At 38.8% G+C, this 23,820-nt stretch overlaps 1 protein-coding gene across 1 annotated transcript; it reads right to left on the minus strand.

Moving 5' to 3' along the window:
- Positions 1–584: 584 nt before the first annotated feature.
- Positions 585–19,851, minus strand: LOC125896239 (atrial natriuretic peptide receptor 2-like). The gene is made up of 23 exons (XM_049588647.1): positions 19,807–19,851; positions 16,868–16,979; positions 16,455–16,587; positions 15,966–16,089; positions 13,408–13,512; positions 11,102–11,204; positions 10,407–10,552; positions 10,253–10,325; positions 9,768–9,912; positions 8,130–8,216; positions 7,902–8,045; positions 7,179–7,300; positions 6,791–6,935; positions 6,583–6,631; positions 6,390–6,491; positions 6,109–6,228; positions 5,772–5,865; positions 5,231–5,318; positions 4,870–5,009; positions 4,351–4,503; positions 2,715–2,813; positions 1,711–1,802; positions 585–1,063 (listed from the first exon to the last, which is right to left on the minus strand). The coding sequence occupies exons 1-23, from the start codon at positions 19,849–19,851 to the stop codon at positions 953–955; spliced, it is 2,532 nt and encodes an 843-aa protein (XP_049444604.1). The 3' UTR covers positions 585–952.
- Between the last annotated feature and the right edge of the window lie 3,969 nt (positions 19,852–23,820).

Raw genomic sequence — 23,820 nt, forward strand, 5'->3', positions numbered from 1 at the left:
ACATTCATATTTTACATAAGACATTAGTTTAGTTAGCTAAATGGATCAAATGTGTTCTGCATCAACAAGACAAACTACATAATCTGGAAATCACAAGTAGTTTGAGTGACAGAGTTTGGTTCCAAAGTACTTGTATACTCATTCTCTGGACAGTTTACCTTTTCCAAACATATTTTGACTTTTTGTAGCAGAAAAAGCACATGTAGGACCAGTAGCATATAAGACCACTCATTTTTAATTTCAAGAAAAGCAACACGAGTGAGCGATTGTGTAATACTGGGGCCCTAATTGTCAAAAACCAGTGGAAAAGAAGAGATGATAAAGTTAATTACTTATACCTGTGCTTTTCTTGTGCGAAAGGCTTGTTCAGATATCAGTTAAAGATTCAGGTGGAGTTTATTGAATTTCTTTGAAAGATTTTTTTTTTTTTTTTTTTTTAAATGGTTATATTAATTGTCAGGCAGTGAATACCTCCTTTACTGTTAAATTATCAGAATAAAAAAAGTGTTGCAAAAATGCAAATAAAGCTATATCTTAGAAAATGATAGTAATGTGTGATTTAAAAAATAGCACTACTGGCAGGTTTCTCTGCATATTTGTTTACAAATTAAAAACAAACAACAATAAAAAACATAGGCCTGTTACCAAAAAAAACAACAACACATTTTTCACAGGTAGACTACTATCAAAGTATTATCAGAGTGCTTGTCATCATCAGTTCTGGTGACAACAATGGAACCATGACAGTGAAAAACAATTTTACACACCTAAGTGGTATCATCTACTGGTTTTACAGTGCAGTGTGACATTTAAATTCATGATCAACTATTAGTTCATCGTAGTATCTGCAAAAGTTAACCCAAATACAGCTCACTGGACACATGCCAATTGCACACACAAAGCCAGACCAGTTTTCATTCAGTTATTGTCAAGTTTTAGTCTCTACCCAGATCTAATCACTGACTGGCACTGGGACTCCTCTGGATTCAGGTGGTTTGAGCAGTGGGTCTGTGTAGTCATCTGTCTTTGCTTCAAGCCACCATGTTTTCATCTCCCCTTTCCCCTGTTGGGTCAAGAAAATTGAGAGACAGAGCGAATGTGAGAGAGAGAGAGAAAAGAGTCATATTGCAAAGCATGTGTCCCTTTGAATTTTAAATAAAGCCATTAGGGTTTGATGGGGGGCAGAGAGCAGCAGCTGCGGCCACCTCTTAGCAAGACATCACAAGTGTCAGCCGCCCTGTCCATTGGGACAAGAAGTGAACCCCTCCCCCATAATCACACTGGCACCACCCAAAAAGAGGTCTTAGGTTGCAATATGAATAGAGAAGGAATAGTAGAACTGGATGATACAATACTTCCCTGTGGAGCAGAGCAAATACCAGGCACACCCAGTGTCCTTTTCCTTCGAGGGAAGTTTTGAATTTCCTGTGATCTTTTCAAATCTCAGCCTCATAAATCTGCTGTCTTTTTCCATAGGTGGTACACCAGCTTTTATGTGATTATTGGGTTTAATTTATGGAATGTATTGCATTATACAGGGAAGTGTTACAAACTGCAGCCTCCAAAATGACCATCAAGTTGAATTAACACCTCTCTAAAATAGTTTCAACAATAACCAGGTACTGATTCAAACCTTGTATTCAGTGCTTATATCCCAATATTCCTAAACACAGATTATATACAACATATAACATATAAACATAATGTTACCTTCACATTAAGTGTTCCTCTGCATGTCAGAATGTAACCTTTGAGTGTGTGAAGTAGGTCCGCTGTGGCACCGCTCACCTGGATCTTCAGAGCTATGGACATAATTAAAAAACAGAAACACACAGCATGTGATATTGCACAGTAATATGAACAGTGCGCGCTTCAAATTTACTATAGCAGTTTAATGATATTGCTGCATCCTTTTTTGCAAAATTAACTGCAAACTTCAACAGTCGAAAATACTTAATATGAAACTAAATTATGAAACAAAACGTAAAATAAGTATGTTATATCATTTACAAGATATTACATTTTTGTCACATCATTGTTGTTACTTTCACACATATTTCATATAATACTCACAATATACAGTTTGCTTTGTATCTACTGTTTGTTGCCCCATTTGTTTTGGTGTGCAAGTTATATCCTAAGAAATGTAGTGAGTGGAATACACTGTGTAAGTACAAGGCGGTATGAGATTTGTAAGGCAGGCCTGTAATTATGTAAGACAAATTGCACAGACCAGGTATGCAATCTGCACATTTTACAGCATACAGTATATGACCCTCCTCAGGTCAAGTTTGATCTCATGTTAAATCTTTAGACTTTTGTTTTTTTACATTTGAGCATACAGTCACTCAGTGATTTTCCATTATCCCTCCAGCTTAATTCAGAGGATTAGGTGCTTGGTGAGCACATTGTCCAATGTTCGTGTTGTAACTCCACTGTGCTGTGCTGGTGAGCAAACACGAGACAATCCTGTTTGGCACGATAGCAGCAGGGGCAGCACAGGCCACAGGCTAACACTGAACTGCCACTGAAGACAGCAGCACTGCAGACTTTCAATGCTGGACAATATTTGGAGACCACACCTAAGCCATGCACAGTTGTTCAGCTCATGCAGCAAAAATAAAAAGTGACATCAACTTGATGTTTCCTGAGATAAATGGTTTCACATTAAGACATTAATTGGATCAAAGGGAGTGAATCTAATCCTTCATTACCCTCGCTTGTTGATTCCATGCGTGATGCAGTGTTGACCGTGTCCCCAAACAGGCAGTAGCGAGGCATTTTGGTGCCAACCACACCGGCCACAACAGGTCCTGTCAAAATAAAACAGCAGTGATAGTAAGCAACACCAAGGGTAGATAACATGTATATATATATGACACTGCTGAATCATGATATGCAAGAGAGGTTATTTAAAGAGGGCATACACTAAATCTTAGAGGTTATTTTTACCTGCATATATGTATATACGTTTTACACTGTCAAATCACTGATTGTGAACGTGTAGAGCCTGCTAAAATAAAGTCAGATCCTATTGAACAAAAACTATAATGTTAACACTTTAAATATTTACCTAAACAGAATGAATTAGGACAGAGGTAAAAGCAAACAGGAGAGTTTTCTACACCTGTGCTGTGCCAGAAAACACACTTGTCTCAAACAAGAATTCACCACTTCAGCAATTAAAAATTGTGTCAAAAGCCTTAAAAATGTAAAATTAACTGTAGGTACTGATAACAGTGGTGTAGAGTTGCAACAATACGAGATATTCAAGCTACTATAAGTGCTTTTAAAAATATCATGGTGTCACTGTATCATGGTTTTACAGAACTGTCATTATTAATAATTACTTTAAGCCTTAAAGAAATAATTCAATTAAAAAAAGCTTTATAATTAGAATTGAAACTTGAAACCATTTTTAAAAAATATAAAAGTATATATAAAAAGTCTCTCCTTTGAAAAAAACTAAAAAGAAAGTGAGAGTCTTCGTCCAGTTACATTTTTTTTTTACACCGTAGATAAGCAAATGTTTACGCAACAATTTTCATATCATGTTATACATTGAAACCGGTATATTGCTGCAACCTTACATCGCTGCAATAACATACTGTTATTATCACCTTTGTTTCAGACATAGAGCTAGAATCTAAGGACGATGTCTCACTTCCTGGTTGAAAGTAGATTTATAACTCTTTGGCAGCTCTGTCAGATCTGACATCCATTATGTATGCTATTCAATTAACTTACTGGGAGGCTGGCCCCTTACGAGGTTTAATAGTCAAGATTTGTTTCCCCAGCCTAATTGAAAAGTAAAAAAATTTAAACCCCCCAAATAAGGTTTTGTCTCAATTCTATAATTCTAATAATATATGATATATAATTCTGTATATTTCTTGCTATATGCATGTGTTGCTACAGTGATAATATATATGATAGGATGTGATACTGCTCCAGACATTCCTCTGTTCTTACCTCATCTACTCTACAATACCTGCAGTTGATATTGGCACACTTTAGAGGTGCAGCGTTGAGGAGGAAAACTGTCATAAAAATTGTACACTATCCTTTTTTGTTATGACCAGATAAGGGAAATCTTATTAAAGGAATGTATTATCTTTGGTCTTTCCTGTCAAATAGCACATCTTTTAATTAAAATTCTTGATAAAGTGTAACATTTACATTTAATTGTATTAATATTTAGATTCTTCACTTTGTTTACGGTTACTGTCACATTCTGTGACCTTTGACCATTATAAAACTGTGACACATCCTCTTTCAGCCATCTTTTATCTCCACCTCTGAGAAAAGCACAGCACAGGTCGAACAAACTAATAAAGGTGTCCACAGTACCTGAGTGGATGCCAGCACGTATCTTCAGCTGTGTGGTGGGTTTGTGAGGGATCTTGAAAGTGTGGCAGACACTGACCAGATCAAGAGCCATGCTGGCGATCTCTCCGGCATGATTGATGCCATTTTCTTGAGGGACCCCTGAGACCACCATGTCTGGAAGATAAGTCAGTATTTAATGACAAGAGACAACACAGGAAGAGAAAGAGATGCACTGACAAGAAAAGAGAAGCTTTTTCAAAATAATGAGTCAGTATCTTAAAATAAAGAGTGTTTCAAAATAATGGCTTGGTATCATTTCTAATTGTTTAGAGGTATTAATTCAATATTTTAAGAAAGCTTCTCATTCTGTTTGAGATACTAACACATTATTCTAAGATATTAACTCATTATTTATGATATTTAGTCATTATTTTGAGAAAGTTTGACAACATAATGACTTGCGGGATCTTGGCAGAAATAAGTTTCAATAGAGATAGATGTGAATATAAATATTTAATGGTCGTTTTTTTCTTTACTTACAAGCATCGCCTATTGTCTCCACTTTGTAGACATCATAATTGTCAATAATGTCATCGAAGGTGGTGTAGAGCTGGTTGAGAAAATCTACGACCTGATGGGGAGTGCTGGCACCAGACAGCTGGGTAAAGCCAACAATGTCACTGTCACAGGGGAGTGATACAGTGTTAGTCAGCTCTGGTTCTACATGTATATAACAATTTGTATCTATCATAACAACGACAAGGGGACAAATAAATAAAAATCAATATTAATGTATCCCTGTTAATGAAACACATTTAAGTTACTACAGAGAATCTACAACTGAACAATTACCCATAAAAATGAAAGTCTATGTAATAAACTTGCTTTACACAACACAAACCTGAAGTAGACTGTGGCGTTGGCGTAGCTCTGAGCCTCTGCTGTTCGACCTTGACGAAGGTCATCAGCCACTGGTTTTGGTAACATACCTTCACAGGAATTTCATGACTTAATAAATATCATATGCTCCAATACAGTCGGTAGGGCAATGGGTGGGAACGATGAAGGTGCTGCCTCTGCACCACTAGATGGCAGTAAGTACATTTGAATGCTTCCTTTCATACTAATGCATTTACACTTCAAGTGTGAAGTTACTCAAGGATCTCCACTGGATTGATGATTAACTGACCTTAACTAAACAGGAGCACCTATCATATGCTGCACTACAGCATGCACATATTGTAGATAATGATTGTAGCCTATATGTGCGCATTTTAAGGTTTACTGCTAATCAGTCTTTACATAACACTGTATATATCAATGTTATCTCTGCAGTGTCACCTGGACAAATACTTGACACTTTGTCAATAGCATCTACTTAGGATCAGTCATGGCAGCCATATATCTCTGTCCCATTGCTGCACAATGTTATGCTGACTTACTGTATAACAGCCGATCTGTCTTCTGTTTCTCTTGAAGAAGGTCCTGTGTTCTCTCAGCAACTATGGCCTCCAGATGTTTGCTGTATTTCTCCATCTGCAGTTAAACAAACCCTGTTTGTGTCTGAAGCTCAAAACAGTCCAGATGGCAGAAACAGCTTTTCAGTTTTTTTTCTAAGCATTTGGCTTTGAAGTAATACTGTTTAGGAAATAAATCCAAAAAATGTCACATTATATTTGGCATATTTCTTGTAATAATCATGGTAGATTTAATACATACTATGTATCTTTACAACAGTGTTATTTTACATTATTTTACCATATTTCAGTGGGTGATTACCAGGTTCATCATCATGTCCACGGGGCTGACTTTGTGTGGGTTCATTTTGTCGAGCATCTTCTTCACCTGCTCAAACGTGGGCCTTGTGGTGATGTTATGACCCCAGCACTTCTTAATAAGCTGTTCAAATGTCCCAGAGAAGAGAGCAACACCTCATTATCTAACCGTGCATGTTTATGCAGTCATGACATATAATACTAAAATAACATTGTTTTTGTAGGCAGATCAGTAAGCGCCGTAGAAGCAACATCACACATCCATTATTTACACATGTCACAGACCTCACAGTAGTCTGCTTGGCTGGGACAGTCTGTGTCTGCTTTCCCTGCTTTGACTTCAGGCAGAGGGGGGCGCCACATGATATCCATCCTCACTACATCAGCCTGGTCCTGTTAGAGAGGACCGCTGGTTACAAAGCTGAGATCAAAAGCAAGCCGAAGGTTGTAATCTACAGAAAAAGGCTGTCATACTCACTGAAATGAGGTTGGAGCGAGTTGCAATCTCAACCAGAATCATGGAGTAGCTGAGGAGAGGAGGGAAAAGAAGAGAAGGGATATTATTTTCACGTATATTCCAGTGCAGTTTAACAGTCAGGCCTTTTCATATGTATGAAGACGCTTGCCTGTCCACATTTTTAATTTAACTCAATCAAATTTTCATGCATGATCCAACTCAAACACACCTGTAGACATCTGCTGCTGGCGTCATATTGGAGCTGCTTCCCAGCAGGACCTCTGGGGCATAGTATATACGATTCACATCCCCACAGTTGAAGCCATTACTGATGGCCTCAAAGTCGTCCCTTCTGTAGGCTGTAAGCCCGTAATCTAAAGCCAGACACAGAAAAATACAGAGTACAGTGAGGCAGGATGTTGTTTTTGACTTTGCCTTGATAATAGCATTGCTGCTGGTGTAGGATGTGGCTAAGTAGTGCAATGATAAGGAGATGTTTTAGTTTCGTAGTGTGTCTGTTGAGAGACTTATCAAAGCTGTGTGATTGCTGAAAACATATTTTAACAAAGGCTAAAATGTTTTGCCGCTGCAGACTCAAGTTGTGTCTGATTTGTTACCTGAGATTTTGCACACCCAGCGGTCATCAATTACACAGTTTCTGGAGTGAAGTCTCCCATGAAACATCTTGTGCTGGTGGAGGTAAGACATCCCACGGGCAATGTCAGTGGCAAAGGACAGCCTGCATGGGGGAAGATGTTACTGTTTATGTTTTTTATTACACATTTGTTTTCTATTAAAGGTAAAAGTCAGGGCGTATATAAATAAAACTGGCTCAAGCCACACCCACAGCAAAGACTATAGCACTGTATGTCTCACATTGCATTATGGTCTACTGGGAAAATGAATATTTAGGTCTCTCCTGGGATAGACTTCTCCTTCGTTTTACTGTTGAATTGTGGTTTACAGTGTAAAAAGTCCAGAATGGAGCTCTTCCTCATTTCTCATATGAGGAATTGACACAAAAAATCTGACATTTCCTTTTGAAGAATTACTCAGCAAATGACATTTTGCAATTCATCACATAATGTTGAAATCTGTGGGTCAGTTACCTGTGGAATAAAAACATGAAAATATAATGTAATGGAGTAAAAAGTGCAATATTTCCCTCTGAACTGTGGTGGAGTAGAAAGTGCCATGAAAGGCTCAATAAGTACCTCAAATAAGTACTTAAAGTGCTTGAGTAGATGTCCTCAGTTACATTTTACCACTGCTGCTTGATTAATAAAAAAAATTAGCTAAATGGTAAACATGAAAAATAGTGCATGTGATATTTCTCTCACCTGAAGCCCCAGTTGATGGGGATGTCGTCATTCAACAGGACATCAGACAGGCTTCCTTTGGGGCAGTGCTCTGTGATGATGCTGACATAAGGGACCTCAATGGAGCCACCAATGAACTTGCATAGATTGGGGTGGTCCAGTTGCCTATAGCCAGGATGAACAATTACATAAGCTGCAGGAGTTTATGAGGCGTACTTAGATCAGTAAAGTGTATTTTTGTTTCCTCACCTAACTTCTTTCACCTCCTTCCTGATGATTTTAGTGAGGGTGAAATGTTTAATCTGGATGTGTTTCACTGCCACCGTCCTCCCGTCACTGCAAGACAGATTAGATCATCGAGTCAGCTTCATCACCTCATAACAAATACAGAAGAAATTCTCACTCTCTTTACATGCTGTGTAACCAGTCCTTTCAAAAACATCTTAAAATTATCTACTGAACTTCAAAGTAATATCTTTTTTTATTAATGCTTCATGAAAGTAGTACTATATCTAAATTCCTTTACTTTGCATTATATTACTTCAATCCCTGTATGCCAGGCATATTATTCCAAAGGAACTTATATTTTTTTATGCAGGAAGAAGCCTGCATCATCTGCATATAATGTTATTTTAGTTTCTATCCCATTTGGTTTTCCAAGAATTATTTCTCATTCTAATAGCAACAATTTTAATTATCTTTGATTTGTACTGTATTGTATTTTTATTGTGTAGTCAACATGGTCTCACTCTGAAGTCGTTGAAATCCGGTGCTTGGGCAGTGACTTGCAATGTCAGACACAGACGAGAAAAGTCGTACTTTAACGTTGGAATGATACACGGCCGGTCGCCCTTATAGTTTAACAGTGCTCGGCGGCATCAGGGGGAAACACAGCAGGACAAGAATGAAAGTTAAGGCAGTGGAAGTCCGAGTAGGAGGGGCAGGAGGGGTGGTGGATGGGGGTGGAGCCAACAAACACGACCGTTACCTGGGAGAGCGTCCCGTAAGATTATACAGCCAAACCTAACCATGTGGGGGTTTTTTTGCCTAAACCCAACCATGTGTTAGTTGTTGAAGAAGAAAAAAAATTGCGTTGTTGTACCAATGTAGTGTGTTTATTTTGAAAGAGACTGTACGTAAATAGTGCATTTCCCGTGAAAACGAAAGTGTAATTTGAAAGAAGACTATTCATGTAACAGGCAGAGCTTGACACAGCATCCCAGAACATCAACAATCAATATACCCAGGGTACCTTTCACATCATACCTGGACGTGTAAAGTCCATGACCAAATGTTGATATGTGACGAAATCGGAGTGAGAACGTGTTGGTGTAGTGTGTCCATATTTCATTTACTGCACATACTATATAAGACATAATACACTTAATTATATTACATTATTATTAATATGTATATTGTACTTACTACCTATACCAATATACTTATACTGTATAGTTCACTCATCATGGCTGCTTGAGTTGCACAACTGGGCATCTTTTGTACAAATATTTGCACAGTTCACACACAGTCTCTGGTATTGTTTTGTAAATAGCTTTTTAAATGTCATCTCTCTAAGCTCTTTTATCTCTTTTTTAATTAATCTTTTTAATTTAATTTAGTTTGTTATTGTTTTACTGCCTCTCAGCCGGTCGCTATGCTGCTGTAACGTGAGTTTTCCCCTCTGGGATCAATAAAGTTTTATCTTATCACCAATTTGACTGCTCCTATGTGTACAGTGCTGATCCATATGGTATTGTTCATACTTTATTGATCCATAAAGCAGGAGAGTAATAGAGTAAGGTAGTGTGTCTAATAGGGGACATACATTTACATCTGCTAGTTGAATGCTTATGATCATGATGCAACTAAAATAATAATGTTTCTCACTAGATGCCTGGCTGGATGAAGCCTTGGTTGAAGGAGGTGTTGACTCTGGTGCACACAGTCACATCAGTAGTTTGGCTGATGGTGGAGTTACTCTTGACACGCTGTATGCTGATGGTGCTGCCGAGGCCCATGCAGCCCATTCTATCTGCAGACAGCAGGCAGTCAGGCACTCAGAATCAGATATCAAAGTAGTAAAATGTATGCATTACTGTGTTTTTATATTAATAAAATGCTTTTATTGAATGGTGTAAGGATAAAACAACATTCAGCCCTGACTTACTTATTTTAACATTTAATTTGAGAATGCAATACCCAGAATAGCAACAGATACAACAGATAATATGATAACAGATAAAATGAAAGTGATCCGTTCCTGAAGCAAACTGAAGTCTAAAAAGAAAGTGAAACTCCAGAGCTTTCATGAAAGCAAAGTTTCCCGTATCGTAAACAGTATCTTTGAACAACTTCAGTGTGACACATTGTACCAAATATTATGCTCTTGTAGTTGATGATCCAGCTTTCATCCCAAAGCATCTTCTGTTTCTGGTACTGGAGCCACTGCGGGGAGGAAATTAAGATAAACATCAGCGCATGAAACATCTCCTGTGTTTGTGTGTGTTTGTCTTTGCCCAGACTGACCACCATGGTGAGGATGAAGCCGATGCTGAAGAGAGCGACTGGAAGCCCGATGGCCACCTTGATGGTAATGGACATCGGGCAGATGCCACAGTCTGCAGGACAGTTCAGACAGGTTTCCTCCAGCTCGCAGACGTCATCCCCGCACACTGAGACACAATCACATATTTTATATTTGAGGTATGAGGTGTCTATCCACTGAATTCAGAGCTAGAGGAAGTTCTCAGAACTAAAAATGAACTACTTGGCAACCAGACTAGGCTTGTAATTGAGACAGGTGTTTATTTGTCAAAATGTGTAGCTACACCAGGCTAGTAAAAGGGACTGGCCATTTAATTGGTACTAGGCTTTTAAATTAAGTTTTAGAGTATATCCTTCCAGTAGGCAGTATGTTGTTTAGGCTATCTATGTTTCACCCAGCAAGCACAAAATTAGGTTTATTATTGTAACGCAGTTGTAAGCAGTTGTTTTGAAATTACGGCTGTTCTACTGCAAGGTCACACAATGTTTCTGTACAGGTTCAGGATGTTAACAAATGTGTGCTTTAAGTCTCGTATTTATATAAATCTGCATTGGCTGCCATCCCAAAGTAAGTAATGCTGCACAAATATAGTTTTACTAGATCATGGCTGAGCAGCGGAGGCGTTATTCAGCTGTAGGATTCATTATATTGACAGAATAAAACTTTGCAGACTGACCTTGAGCACTGACAACAAGCACTTTGGACTCCAGTGCTGCGTGCATCTGACCAATTTTGATATGAGCAATGACTGAGGTGACTCCCACATGAATCAGCACCACCTGTGTGAGAAAACACCATGATAGAATAATAATTTAAAATGCACAAATGAAATGTTTGTGCTAATACTTCTTGTTAGGACAGTTTGAGAAAATATTCTGTCAGATTTTACAAAACAATAAAACTGTACTATACTTGACTTCACTGTTGTTTTTTACTCAGTTGTCTGTACTCATGCGTTTACAGTCGTTACAGTCATGTGATGAGCCACGACCCAAAGTATGGCTTTCTATACTCTTGTAATTTACTACTAACAGACAAGTAATTATAACCTGCTGCCATGTTGTATCGTGACAGACTGCAGGCCTCACAAAGGATGCGTCACGTTGATCAAACTCATTTTTTTAATGTTTTGCCTGGATGCAAGATGAATTCCCCCTCAGACAACAAAGTTAAAGCTGAAGTTGAACATCTGCCATCTGACAGACTCTCTCACCCCAAACCGTACTGCAGACCACACTATCAGTGAGACATTGCAGCTGCTGAATTGTTTTAATACTTGAGATTTTTTTTAAAGCTGTATCTTGAAATAAAATATTTGCAGTAATCAAGGGAAACTTTGACATTTTTCACCCTGGACCCTATTTTCCAGTGTTGTTTTGTCTAACTCCAAAAACACACCAAGCAGCAAGAAAGAGTGGCCTGTCGTGAGCTGCCACGTAATGTCTACAGAAAGCTGTAGCAGGCACTTCAAGCTGCAGCTGTGATTCTGCGGGAAAGTGTGGCCAAACTAAGGGTTGTGACACACTAATCTGATGGTCAGCTGTTGGTTAATGTCAGGCCGTTGGTGTCGCCCTAATTGTTGCTGTGTGTCCACCATCGCTGGGGGTAGTAACTCCTTGTTGGCCTTTGAATGTTGAATCAGCGTCGGTGGTGGAGTAATCACTCTGATTGGCATTTTAGATCAGTGCACAAGAAGAGAAACAGTAAGGAAAGCAAACAAGCAACTTAATTCAAGAGGGCTCGAGATCGAGTTGGCCTGTAGTCTTTGTAGTGTGTTCAAGTGCAACTCTTTTGCCGAGACAGAGGCTACAAAGGGAACATGAGGTGACGCAACAGTAGGTCTTCATAACTACTAGTTTTTTTTATGTTAGTTCAGTTTGTTTGGGCCTTAAAAGTTTGACGGTAAAAAAGTGTAAGAAAGTGTAACTACAGAATGTGACATGTGACATGCTGACTTGTGTTAAATAGAATCTGAAACTTGAAACACATGGAGATGCCTCCCAGCTACAGAAAAATGTAATCATTGCAGGGTGTGTTTTCCATGTAAGTGACTAATGGCAAACACAATTTTTGAAAATGGCCCAGACCTGAGCAAGAGCACTGTAGCCATTCCTCAACATTGGACCTTTTTTTTTGTCAAGTATATTTATTGACTTTTCTACATTTTACAAACAACATTGAACAGCTCAGCACAACATTTGTCTGCACAACCATCAAGAATGAAAATGATGGGGCGTCAGTGGCTTAGTGGTAGAGCAGGCGGCCCATGTACAAGGCTGTTGTCTCAGCGGCCTGAGTTCGACCCTAGCCTGTGGCCCTTTGCTACATGTCACTCCCTCTCTCTCTCTCTCCCCCCTTCACACTTGACTGTCCTATCAATTATTAAAGGCTAAAATGCCCCAAAAATATCTTTAAAAAGAATTGAAAATGATGAAACATTTAGATATGAATGCAAAACATCAGTACCGTCCATAGGTGCAGTGTCTATAAAGCAAAATGCTTGCAAGTGTTGATGGTAGTTTGAGAAACGGAGGTATGGAGTCCATATTTCCATGAATCGTCCCTTTGTGGAGCAAAGCAAGCAGGTCAGGTATTCAAGAGGACAACACTCCATAATTATCTTGTGCCAGTTTGCCTTAGAGGGTGGTTTGCAAGAATCTGCTAGAGCGACCAACAACAGCATCTTAACCAAGGTGATCCAGGAGTAAAGAGACAGGATTCATACACAAAGCAGCACCAAGAATTGTTTGCATATCCGTATCCCATATCTTCCTTATATGGTTCCATTTCGAACCCCTTTCATCCTCCTCAAGGATCAATTTCAATAACTGAAAAAAACAAAAACAAACAAAAAAAAAAGTGGAAAAAAAGGCCCAGGTTGAAAACTACCAAAGTTTCATTTTAACATGATCTGAGATAAACCTGAACCCAAGTTCAAAAATGTACCCATTCTTTTGAAGAGTTTTGTTTGTGTTGGCTCACCTTTGAAGTCCAGTATTTCTGGGACATCTTGCCTGCTTTGGAGACAGTGTGAGTCACTATTTTACCATCGTCAGGGATCCACGGGCCGCAGATTCCACCTTGTTTCTGAGAAGAGACACAACAGTTTTTAGAGGTTTCATACCAAATTGTGCACTTTAGACAGATTATTCATATGTTAGTAAGTGCTGATGTTTGAATAACTGTTAATAGGGTTTACAAGTTGTGTGCTCACTCACAGAGCTGATGTGTCCCTGCTGCCCAACTTTTTTATACCACTGACTTTTATGTAGTTTAGAGTTTTAACTGTAATCATATGTATTTTAGGTGATTTTCTTTTGTCTCAGGGTGGATGGGCCATGTTTTGAAATCTTTAGCATCTTATTTTATTCAACACAAAAGTTAAAGCTTTACCAAGATTTCAAAGTCAACGTGACTTGAAAGCAAATCTTTTGTAGAGGAAGCATCAAACATGACATATCTACATTTGTGTTGAAAGCTGAAACTGAGGGGAAAGACAGGCAAGAAGAATCCTCTGGGTCAGAGAAAAAAAAAGTGAAGTCTTAAAGCTTTTACATACATTATAGGATGTTAATCTCTTAAAGCATTCCCAGTAATTCACTCATTAGACAGTTGCAAAAAGCAGTTTTTAAATCCACAGGTGTTTTAAGTCTCCAAAGTCTCCAAAGATAACAAGTCTTATGCTAATTTTTAAGAAATGAAGTGTAAGGAAAAAAACATAAAAATAGATAGACAAGTTTTTACTTTTACTTATTATGAAGTTAATGTTGACTGCACAGTGTAACAGCTAAAGAATAATGCCACCATCAGCGTTTAGATTGGTTCCTTATAAATATTAATATTTTTTTTTCTACTTTTTTTGCTTAAATCTTTTAACCAACTCCTACTCAGATTATACATTTCAAATATTCATTCATTTTGAGGATTTTTAACCCTTTATATGCCATTTTCTTTACATGAAATAACTGTTACTTTTATGGAAAAAAAACATGAATTATGAATTACTTTCTATATAATAAATGTTGGATGGATTTTTTTTTTTCTAATAATCACAGTCTGGGATATGTGAATGATTAATAACAACACCCATTTTGACTCTTTTTTTTTTTTTGTGCAGTTTCAATTTTTCAATAAACACCAACACCTTTCCCCTCCAGGACGTTTTTTGTCCTTGTTGAAAAACAACTATAACAATATTAAATATTAATATTTTCTTGTACTTTTTTTTGCTTAAATCTTTTAACCATCCAGCATTATACATACCAAATATTCATTGTGTGTGTGTGTGTGTGTGTGTGTGTGAGAGAGAGAGAGAGAGAGAGAGAGAGAGATGGAGAAAACGGTATTTTAGCTACACAATTACACACATGCACATGCACACACACACACACACACACACACACACACACACACACACACACACACACACACACAGATATAGCACTTATTTTATTTTATTTTATTTTATTTTGCAGCAATGGCTCCCAAACTTCAATAATGAAAAGATAGGAGAAAAATACAGGCAATTTTACTGCTTATTATTTAGTGTGTGTTTGCTCTGCTGGGGAAGCAGGAGAAAATGTATGATTCAGCTGGATTTTAGTAAAAACTTCCATTTTGATCCCCTAACTCTGCAATGCATGACTAATATCATCAAATTCAGGTTTCTAAGTTGCCATGAGGATGTGATGAACAAATGCGAATTTTATGGTTTTAGCTATATTTTCACATAGAGATTTGACATTGTGACATTTTAAGTCCATGTACACACACACACACAAACAAATATTGCAGTATTTTTATACAGACCACACTGTCACATCCTTATGAGCACAGCAAGACCATTTTTTGATCTACTCTGCATTTGCCTGACTGCCAGAGATAGAAAAAAATCACGTCATTTATGTAAATTGAAGGGGAAGCAAAAAATGCAGTTTTAATGGGTTTCAATGGGGACGGTTTTTGTCCGAGAGGGCGAGGTGTTGTAAAAGGTTGCCATTTGTGTATCTGAGGCCTGATTTAGGAGCGGCTTTAAAATTTCAAAAATATTACCAAATATAAGGTTTCTGACGAAATGTCATGCTATATGCATGAACAGAGCCAAAGTTATCAAAAAATAAAAACTGATTGGATTGTGTTTGAGGAAAAGGAAACCAGTACTAAGGATCAGCTTGTGCACCATTATCTGTATTTGTATCTGTTCAGCCAACTAAATTATCTGTATCTGTATCCATATTCAGAATCGGAGGACTTTAAATCTGGAGTGGGTGTGACCCAACCAAAAGCTGTTTTTTTTAAGCCTGAAGTTGACATGGGTTCATCAGAGAATTATTTATTAGAATGGTGTTTACAGAACAGCCTCAGAATTAAGCTTCACGAGAGTTAGAAACAGCCACCCTGATGAGGAGTTTCTTTTATCACAAGTACAGATATTGGCACATTTCACTCGTACATTTTTTCAAATTTATACTTGCAAAAAATGCATTATCTGCACCGGCTACTCGTGTCATCCAAGTATTCAGCCCAACCCTTGTACCCACCATGAGACCAAGGGGACAGGAGTGGATGTTGGCATGATACACGCAGCAGTTCATTTCATTGGCGTTGTTCCAGTTTGTCGGGCACTCGTGTTCATGACAGAACCTCTTTGCCTCTGACGCATTACTAGAAGGGAACATGGGTGGGTAGACAAATATATTAATTTAAACAAAACCCTGTGATGCTATTTACATTCACAGCTTAAACAAAGACCTGCAGATCAGCTCACTTTTCTTATAGCTTCAACTTGAAAATGGAAGCAGCCTTAATTAAGACAAAAGACATTCAGTTACACAGATGCATCAGTCAGGGTTCATTTTATTGTCTGATAATTTGTTCTCTGTCAGTGTGTTGAGACTCTCCTGTGGTGGTGAATCAGTATGTGTGTGTGTGTGTGTGTGTGTGTGTGTGTGTGTGTGTGTGTGTCTGCACATGTGCAGTCAAGGCATGGCAGACATGAAGGATGCCACTTTTTTATGTAACACACTCACCTGAACTGGAAAATCTTGTTCCTGACTGCATACTCGTAGAAGGAATCTGAGGCCGTCACAGTGTACGTGACATTGAACTCTTCCCCATTGGTTGCTTTCTCTGGAGGACGCTGCACCCAGGCCATCTCCAGCCCTGTGACAACAAATGTCCTCATCACCTGGGCATACACATTCAAACAGTGTACATATGCATGCGGATACTAAGGCATACTGAAGTGTGCTATATTTGCACATGATTCTGTTGAGCCCCACCCATGACACTGTAATTAATACTGGGCAAATCCTGTGAATGTTGCTCCTTCCTTTTCAACCACAGGAGGAAAAGTATCAGATTTTACAGTAAGTACAACCCAACGTCTTCTCCTGCAGTGAATCACTCAGATATACAGAGAAATAAATGCATACAAACTTACCACCACAGCTGATCATGTTGTAATCATTTGGACTGCTGATTGGCCAACAGTCGTACTCTGTGTTGTCCAGATCATGCCAGCAATTTACTCCCTGCAGGCAGAGACAGGAAGCCTTTTATGTAAAGGCATGTTTTGGTGTGTGTAAACATATTTGAAAGGCTTAATGCGTATAAAGTGTTTTATCAGTCAGTCAGGGCTCATCATGTGCGTATTTAAAGCAACTACCGACCCATACTACGTACTGCGCAAAAGTTTTAGGCAGGTAAAGTAAGAATGCTTTCAAAAATATAAAGTTTAATTATTTATCTCTATTGATTTATAAAATGCAAAGTGAGCGAACAAAATCTAAATTAAATCAGTATTTGGTGTGACCACACTTTGCATTCAAAACAGCATTAATTCTTCCAGGTACACATGCGCAAAGTCAGGGATTTAATAGGATCATAGTAAGGTGTACGATAAACCAGTTAAAGCAAACAGGTGCTAATGATCATCAATTATATATGTAGGTTGAAACACAGTCATTAACTGAAACAGAAACAGCTGGGTAGGAAGCTTAAAATTGGGTAAGGAAGACCAGTTAGTCGTGCCATGTTACCCTAAATTTGTGGAGAAACTTTTTCTCACATGCCTCCATGGAACATATTGATTTATTGATCGATTGGGGGCCACATTCAACAACAGCTAAACTAATTTAACACATGCTTTTACAAACTCTCACTGGATTTTTGCAGTACAATCCAAGACTCATTTATCAAGTCGTGAGCTCAGTACTTCCCAATCACATACATTTTCATTACAGTAGAGAAAATGCATGTGTTTTGGAGGTACTGAGCATACGACTGGATAAACGAGACTTGCCAAGTTGTGTGAAAGTTTGTAAACAAATGTATTGATATACTTTTGCTGATGGTAAATGTGATCCCCAATAGCTCTTTTTCTTGAATTCAAGGTGACACAGCATACCTGATTGATATACAGATGGTCATTTTGTGAGTGAGGTATTCCTTGAAAACAATTAAAACGCAACTCAACTCTGGAAAGCCTAATGAAGAGTAAAAAGACTCCTGAATCAGAGACTGGATCAGAGACTTTCTTACCTGCTGTCCACAGAGAGTCTGCATGTCAGACAAGCTAACTGTGAGCACAGGCTGCCCACAAGGATATGTTCTTTCCCCTGTGCTATTCTCTCTGTTTACTAATGAATTTATGATGAATGAAAAATCCTCCTGAGACCCTGTGTCCTCATATGAGGACATCACATTCTGGGTTTACCTAACCTTATACTTTATTCTACCTAACTTAGACCTGTTGTCCTCATTCACGGACACGTTTTTATGTCATCTATTGGTAGTAAGAGCACACTGATCCATGTAAAAACAAGATGGCAGCCAACCATTTTTGCCAAGTCAGTCTGCAGCCGATCCTGACAAAAGTGGACAAGGTCAAAACCTGATCACATTTTATGGTTGAAACTTGTCCATGATTAAAAATGTTTGTAGTTTGATATAACAATATTTTTGACCAATTTTAATGACGGTAACAAGCTAAGACAAGTTCATTAGGAGGCCCTCATTGGAAGACTTTATTATAATCTTGTTTGAGGGCACTGGGACTTAATAATCATCTTGTTTGAGGACACTGGGACTTAATAATCACTGAGTGTTTCATTTTTTAATACTTATCAGGTCCTACCGATCTCAAACACTTATGAGAAATTAAAAATGTGTATCAAACAAAAGTTGGGGTCTCAGGAGGATACGCTGATGACATGGCCTTAGTTGTTCTTTTATAGCAAACAGACCCATCAGGTGAAGCTGCCCACCTGGCCCTCACTAAGGCCCTTCAAACATGGTGTCGCAACAAGTTAGAAATGAGACAGACAGACAATGAGCTGATTTACTGTTAAGTATTTTGTAATGACGTTGTATGTTTGTTTTACTGACTATTTGTCTGCTTTTTACAATGTTGTCCTCTGTGTTTGGTGAGCCAAAGACAAATGTCCACCCATGGGAGACAATTAAGATGTATTCTAATCTATTGTAAAATTCAAACAACAATTAACATCATCACAAGAAAAAGCTCCATGATGAAAAAACCTAAGTAACAATCAGAGTCTTATCTGTTATTCAAGATGCATTAAGGATGTTTTATAAGCGAGGAAATCAGCCCCATATGAGGCTGGTAAGTAATACACAGAAACGCCCCAAGCCCATGAACACATGCCTGCAGCAGCAAGTGTTTCTGACAAGACAACAAAAGCAAGGGGATTACCTCAGCAATAAATGAAAATGTGAATAATAGACACTCTGTTTATATTCCTGCTTCCACGCAAATACAGTCACCAGAAAATACGTCACCTGTGCTGAAAATTTCCTGCAAACACGCAGTACTCGGGAAATGAATACGCAAAGCATTTGATGGGTTTGAAGCAAAATATTAAGTATACAACATACTTTGGAGAGATTAGAGCTGAGTAGTGTTCCTCCTCTCTCCCTCTGAACAGAGTATTTATAGAGTCAAGCAGAACACAGGAGTGGTCCTCTACCGCTTCCATGAGGTCACTGAGCCATCTCAAGATGGCACATAATGCTAAGACACATCTTTCATGTGACATACCATGGTAACATTATGCTTGTTTAACACCTAATATCATGTAATGTGGCCCAGCCAGGTCAGTTTTCACTTATATAGCCCAATATCACAAATCACATGCCTCACATGCAAGTCACCAAGCAAGAGTAAAAGTAAAGAAATTAACATAGTAATAAATCAATGTTTTGTGCTAATATACGTTCACACACCCCTGCTATCACATCACTGTGCAGCCCATTAACAGGTTAACCTAAATATCTGTGGCTCTTAGTCCAAATTTCCTTTCTGGAATTAAATCTGTTGTAGTGTTGTATTTTTAAATCCTCAACTATGTGAGAACTTACCAGCAGGAAACACAGGTAAAGGGATGCCGCTGTCCGTAGAGCCATGAGAAGACTGTTGTGGCTGGACCACCTCTGAACTGACGGACTGAGTGAATGACCAGATCTGTGTGTGTGTGTGTGTGTGTGTGTGTGTGTGCGTGTGCAGTCACTTCAACACGGCTAGAGCACCCTCTTTCTCTGAGGCCCACCCTCTCCCTTGTCCCTAATTGTCCAATCAACAGAAGAGGCTCTCCAGTTTGATCATGTATTTGTGCACAAGGTGCTTCAGCTCACCTTCAACGTCCTGCAGGTCACCAAACACAAAGGTCACTGCTGCACCTGGACCCACCACCAGGGCGTCATTTCTACTCTTTAAGTCTTCTGCATGATGTGACTCCAATCTATACTGTCTGAAATTAGTATCTACCTGGGTAATGTGTTTTTATATCAACATGAGAATTGATTTGAACATTCAGCCCTAGAAGACATGATTTTAATGGTTACACAATTTATATTTTAGGCATTACGCTTACAAGGCAGGAAGGTTTTTTTTGTCTTTCTTGAGGGTTGTCAACAGGGAGCTTTAGCTGCTGAGGTAACATGTGCCAGTCCAATGACATTTTGGTCAGGCAACCTTTTCAGCAACACACCGCGAACTTTCAGTATGCCCATGCCTTACTTTGAGGAAGCACAGACATATTTTTCTGCAAAACTTTTTTTGTTTAAATGCAATTTAAAAAAAAAAAAAAAGCTTCTCAAATGTTGTTTGACGAAATGCTTTCAAAAGCGTTCGGCTCCGTTTCACAGTCTTCCACAGATTTTGATCAGCTGTGACCATGTGATCTAAGTATGAACCCTTGGTCACCTGGTCACAGATGGTCATATATGAGGTTTGTAAAAGGAGCTGTATGTGACATTCAGGACATATACATGTTTCAGAGTCTAAGCCGACATTGTCTGCACATGGCTCTCAACATGGAGGTGGCTGAGCTGGCAACTTGCAGCTAATGGTGCTAACAGCTATCAATGCTAACAGTGCTGAGGGAGCTAACTGTGTTAATGTGAGAATTGGTGGGTGGATCTTTCCTTCCATGACAACACACTGCTCTGCCAGCTCAGGTCGGGACACCTTTATCAGCAGTAACCACCGTAGCAGCTGTGATTAGCTAGCCAGTGGGACACACACATACACAAACATGCACACACCACTGGACTAGCTACCACAACGACCAACAGAGAAGCTCAGATTACCAGATGCACAGAGGGAGAGTGAATTCTTTCTCTGCTCAGGACACCATTACATCACTATATCTTTACATAGAAAACAGCACGGTGGTGCAGTGGTTAGCATTGTCACCTCACAGCAAGAGATTTCCTGGTTCGAACCCGGGGTGGGGGAGCACTTCTGTGTGGAGTTTGTGTGTTCTCCTCACGTCTGTGTGGGTTTTCTCCAGGTACTCCAGCTTCCTCCCACAGTCCAAAGACATGCAGGTTAATTGGTGACTCTAAATTGTCCGTAGGTGTGAATGTGAATGTGAATGGTTGTCTGTCTCTATGTGTCAGCCCTGTGATAGTCTCGTGACCTGTCCAGGGTGAACCTCTACTTTCACCCAGTGTCAGCTGGGATAGGCCCCAGCCCCCAGCGACCCCCAACAGGATAAGAGGTTACAGAAACTGAATGAATGAATGCTTTATTAATGCTCTGAATGTTCTATACAGTGGCTTTACATGTTGTCTACACACAAGCGGTCACAACAAAACCCCTACAGCAAATCTGACTAAAATTGGCAAAATTATAATTTAAATCAGGGACTACCTAATCAATGAGTAAGTAAACAACAGGTGTCTAAGTGTTGTGAATACAAGTTATATTAAATTGTAATGTGTGTAGAGTGATTTGTGATGATGCAATGTCAGTCATTATCTTAGACTGTCAACACTGTCTTTTCATTTCTGAAGTGAAACTCCTTGCTGCCATTTATCAGGTAACATACTGTGTGTATCGCTGTGCTCAGCTGAAACTGTGCTGGCAACTTTGTAGGAGAAACCAGTCAATCCTGTAAATTATACATGATTTAACGTTGAACTTGGCTTCTATACAAGCCCTGGTCTTTATAGCACAAGGGATATTTATATAACATCATACTCTGTGTACTGATGAATATTTCCCTTCTCTGCCTACATCTGTTTGCCCTGAGATTAAGACCAAACCAAACGACAGCATTTCTGAACATCTGTGAAATTTAATTGGCTTTTCAAGAATGCTTAATTACAGCACCGCTGTAGAAAAAGGCCTGCCACACCACACAAGTTTACAGTTCATGTTTTTGGGAATGCAAAACCAGAGTGGCAGAGAGCAGTCACGACAGGTCTGCAGAGGGCTCTGCTGAGGACATACAGTACTCACTCTGATATAGCATGTTTTTAATGGAAAGAACATGACTTAACTCAAGTCAAACCTCAACCTGAAACATAAACTGAATGCCATTTACATCACGAGTAATTTTCTATGAAAATGTACAGTGTTGGACCTTTTCTTCTGCTGCCAGAGGATGTTGGTTGTGTTTAGGGGATGAAATCCTGAGTGGGATTTTACTACATAAAGGGAGTTTAATTTGTGGTTGTAAATGTTGTAAAAGCACCTGAAGTATGACTGGGGAATGAAAATAGCTTTGAATTTGTGGCTGCAAAGAGAGACAGGTTATGAACAAAAGACTTGCATGTCGACTTTGAAGGGGTAACTTAACCAAGACTCAAAGGCTTCTTGGGGAGAACAGACGAGCTACTGTAAACATTATGTAGTGTTTAACAGCATCCCTTCAAAAGAAATGGCTGTGATTTACATTTAGATGCACACAATAATTTTATAACCTGCCAGACATGTTTTAATGTCTAAATACACTGTAAGCCTCAAACATCTTCCAGATGTGTATGGGTGTCATTGACAGGACAAATAGTGTCAGGCTGTAGTTCATCACAGAAAGACGTACTGAATTAGAAATACTTGTATGTGGTTATTTTTACTGATTCAAGTGCTTTTCAGTCTAATTCAGAAGAGGATCTTGTTCCTCCCACTTAAGAGTCAACTCTGCTCTTTTGCCCGTAATGTAACAGAGTGAATGGAAACTAGAGGTCACTCACTAATTGGCCCGACCAGATTAAATCATCCTAAAGTCGCAGCTCTTGAGCAACAGAAATCTCAAGCAACGGTTCTTCATCAACTGCAGGACAAATCTTATAATAAGTGTCTCAGGAGTGTAAAAGGAGGTAATCCTTTTGGTGTTTTTCTTTGTTAGTGTGCTAACATTTGCACTGCAGTATTATCAAAAGTGTGTAGTCTTAAAACAGGTATTATCAGTGAGTGACAGTTACTTTCATTTAAAATCAGGAGACAGTCTGACTCAGTCAAACAGGATTTGCAAGTAATCTCATGGTTTGGTTTGGCTAACGTAAGTGCCAAGAGGGCGGTGTGTGCAACGTTTGAAAAGGCTGCAGCCGCTCTAACGTGCTCACAATGACAATGTTGGCATGCTGATGTTTAGTATGGATAATGTTTATCATGTTCACCATCTTAGTTCAGCGTGTTAGCATTTGCTAATTAGCACTAAACACAAAGTGCAGCTGAGGCTGATGGGAATGTCATTAGTTTGTGTACCACTTTGTGTATTGATTATGGCATGAGAGGAAAAGTGAGAGGTGTGTTTGGCTGCACCACATCTCACAGCTACAACAGCTAATGGGGATCCTAAATAAAACAAACAAACAAACAAACAGTAATCCATTCAATAGTTGCCATTTCACTCAAAACCACCACCGCTAGAGGAAAAGTCTATTACACTGAAGTGTTTAAGGGATTCTTCCACCCCCAAATGATCGTTTGTTATCATCATATTGACTAATTTTTTGGAATTTCAGTGACGTGTTGAATTTGGGAACTTTTTCTCACGTGCCTCCATGGTGAACGCAGAATCCAAAAACAGAAAATTCTTGATAAAAAGGAGTAAAACGGAACTGCATTTAACAACATCAAAACTA

Source organism: Epinephelus fuscoguttatus, linkage group LG10 (assembly GCF_011397635.1).
Source record: "Epinephelus fuscoguttatus linkage group LG10, E.fuscoguttatus.final_Chr_v1".
NCBI classification, from domain to species: Eukaryota; Metazoa; Chordata; class Actinopteri; order Perciformes; family Serranidae; genus Epinephelus; species Epinephelus fuscoguttatus.

Bases quoted from the DNA above. Each gene is read 5' to 3' on its own strand.
- LOC125896239 (XM_049588647.1), bottom strand. From the start codon at position 19,851: ATGGCTCTACGGACAGCGGCATCCCTTTACCTGTGTTTCCTGCTG. The intron at 10,553-11,101 runs GTCAGTCTGCAA...ATTGTGTCTCAG, and splicing joins GCTTGTTGTCAGTGCTCAAG to TGTGCGGGGATGACGTCTGC. The intron at 6,936-7,178 runs GTAACAAATCAG...GTCTGGCTTTAG, and splicing joins CTGGGTGTGCAAAATCTCAG to ATTACGGGCTTACAGCCTAC.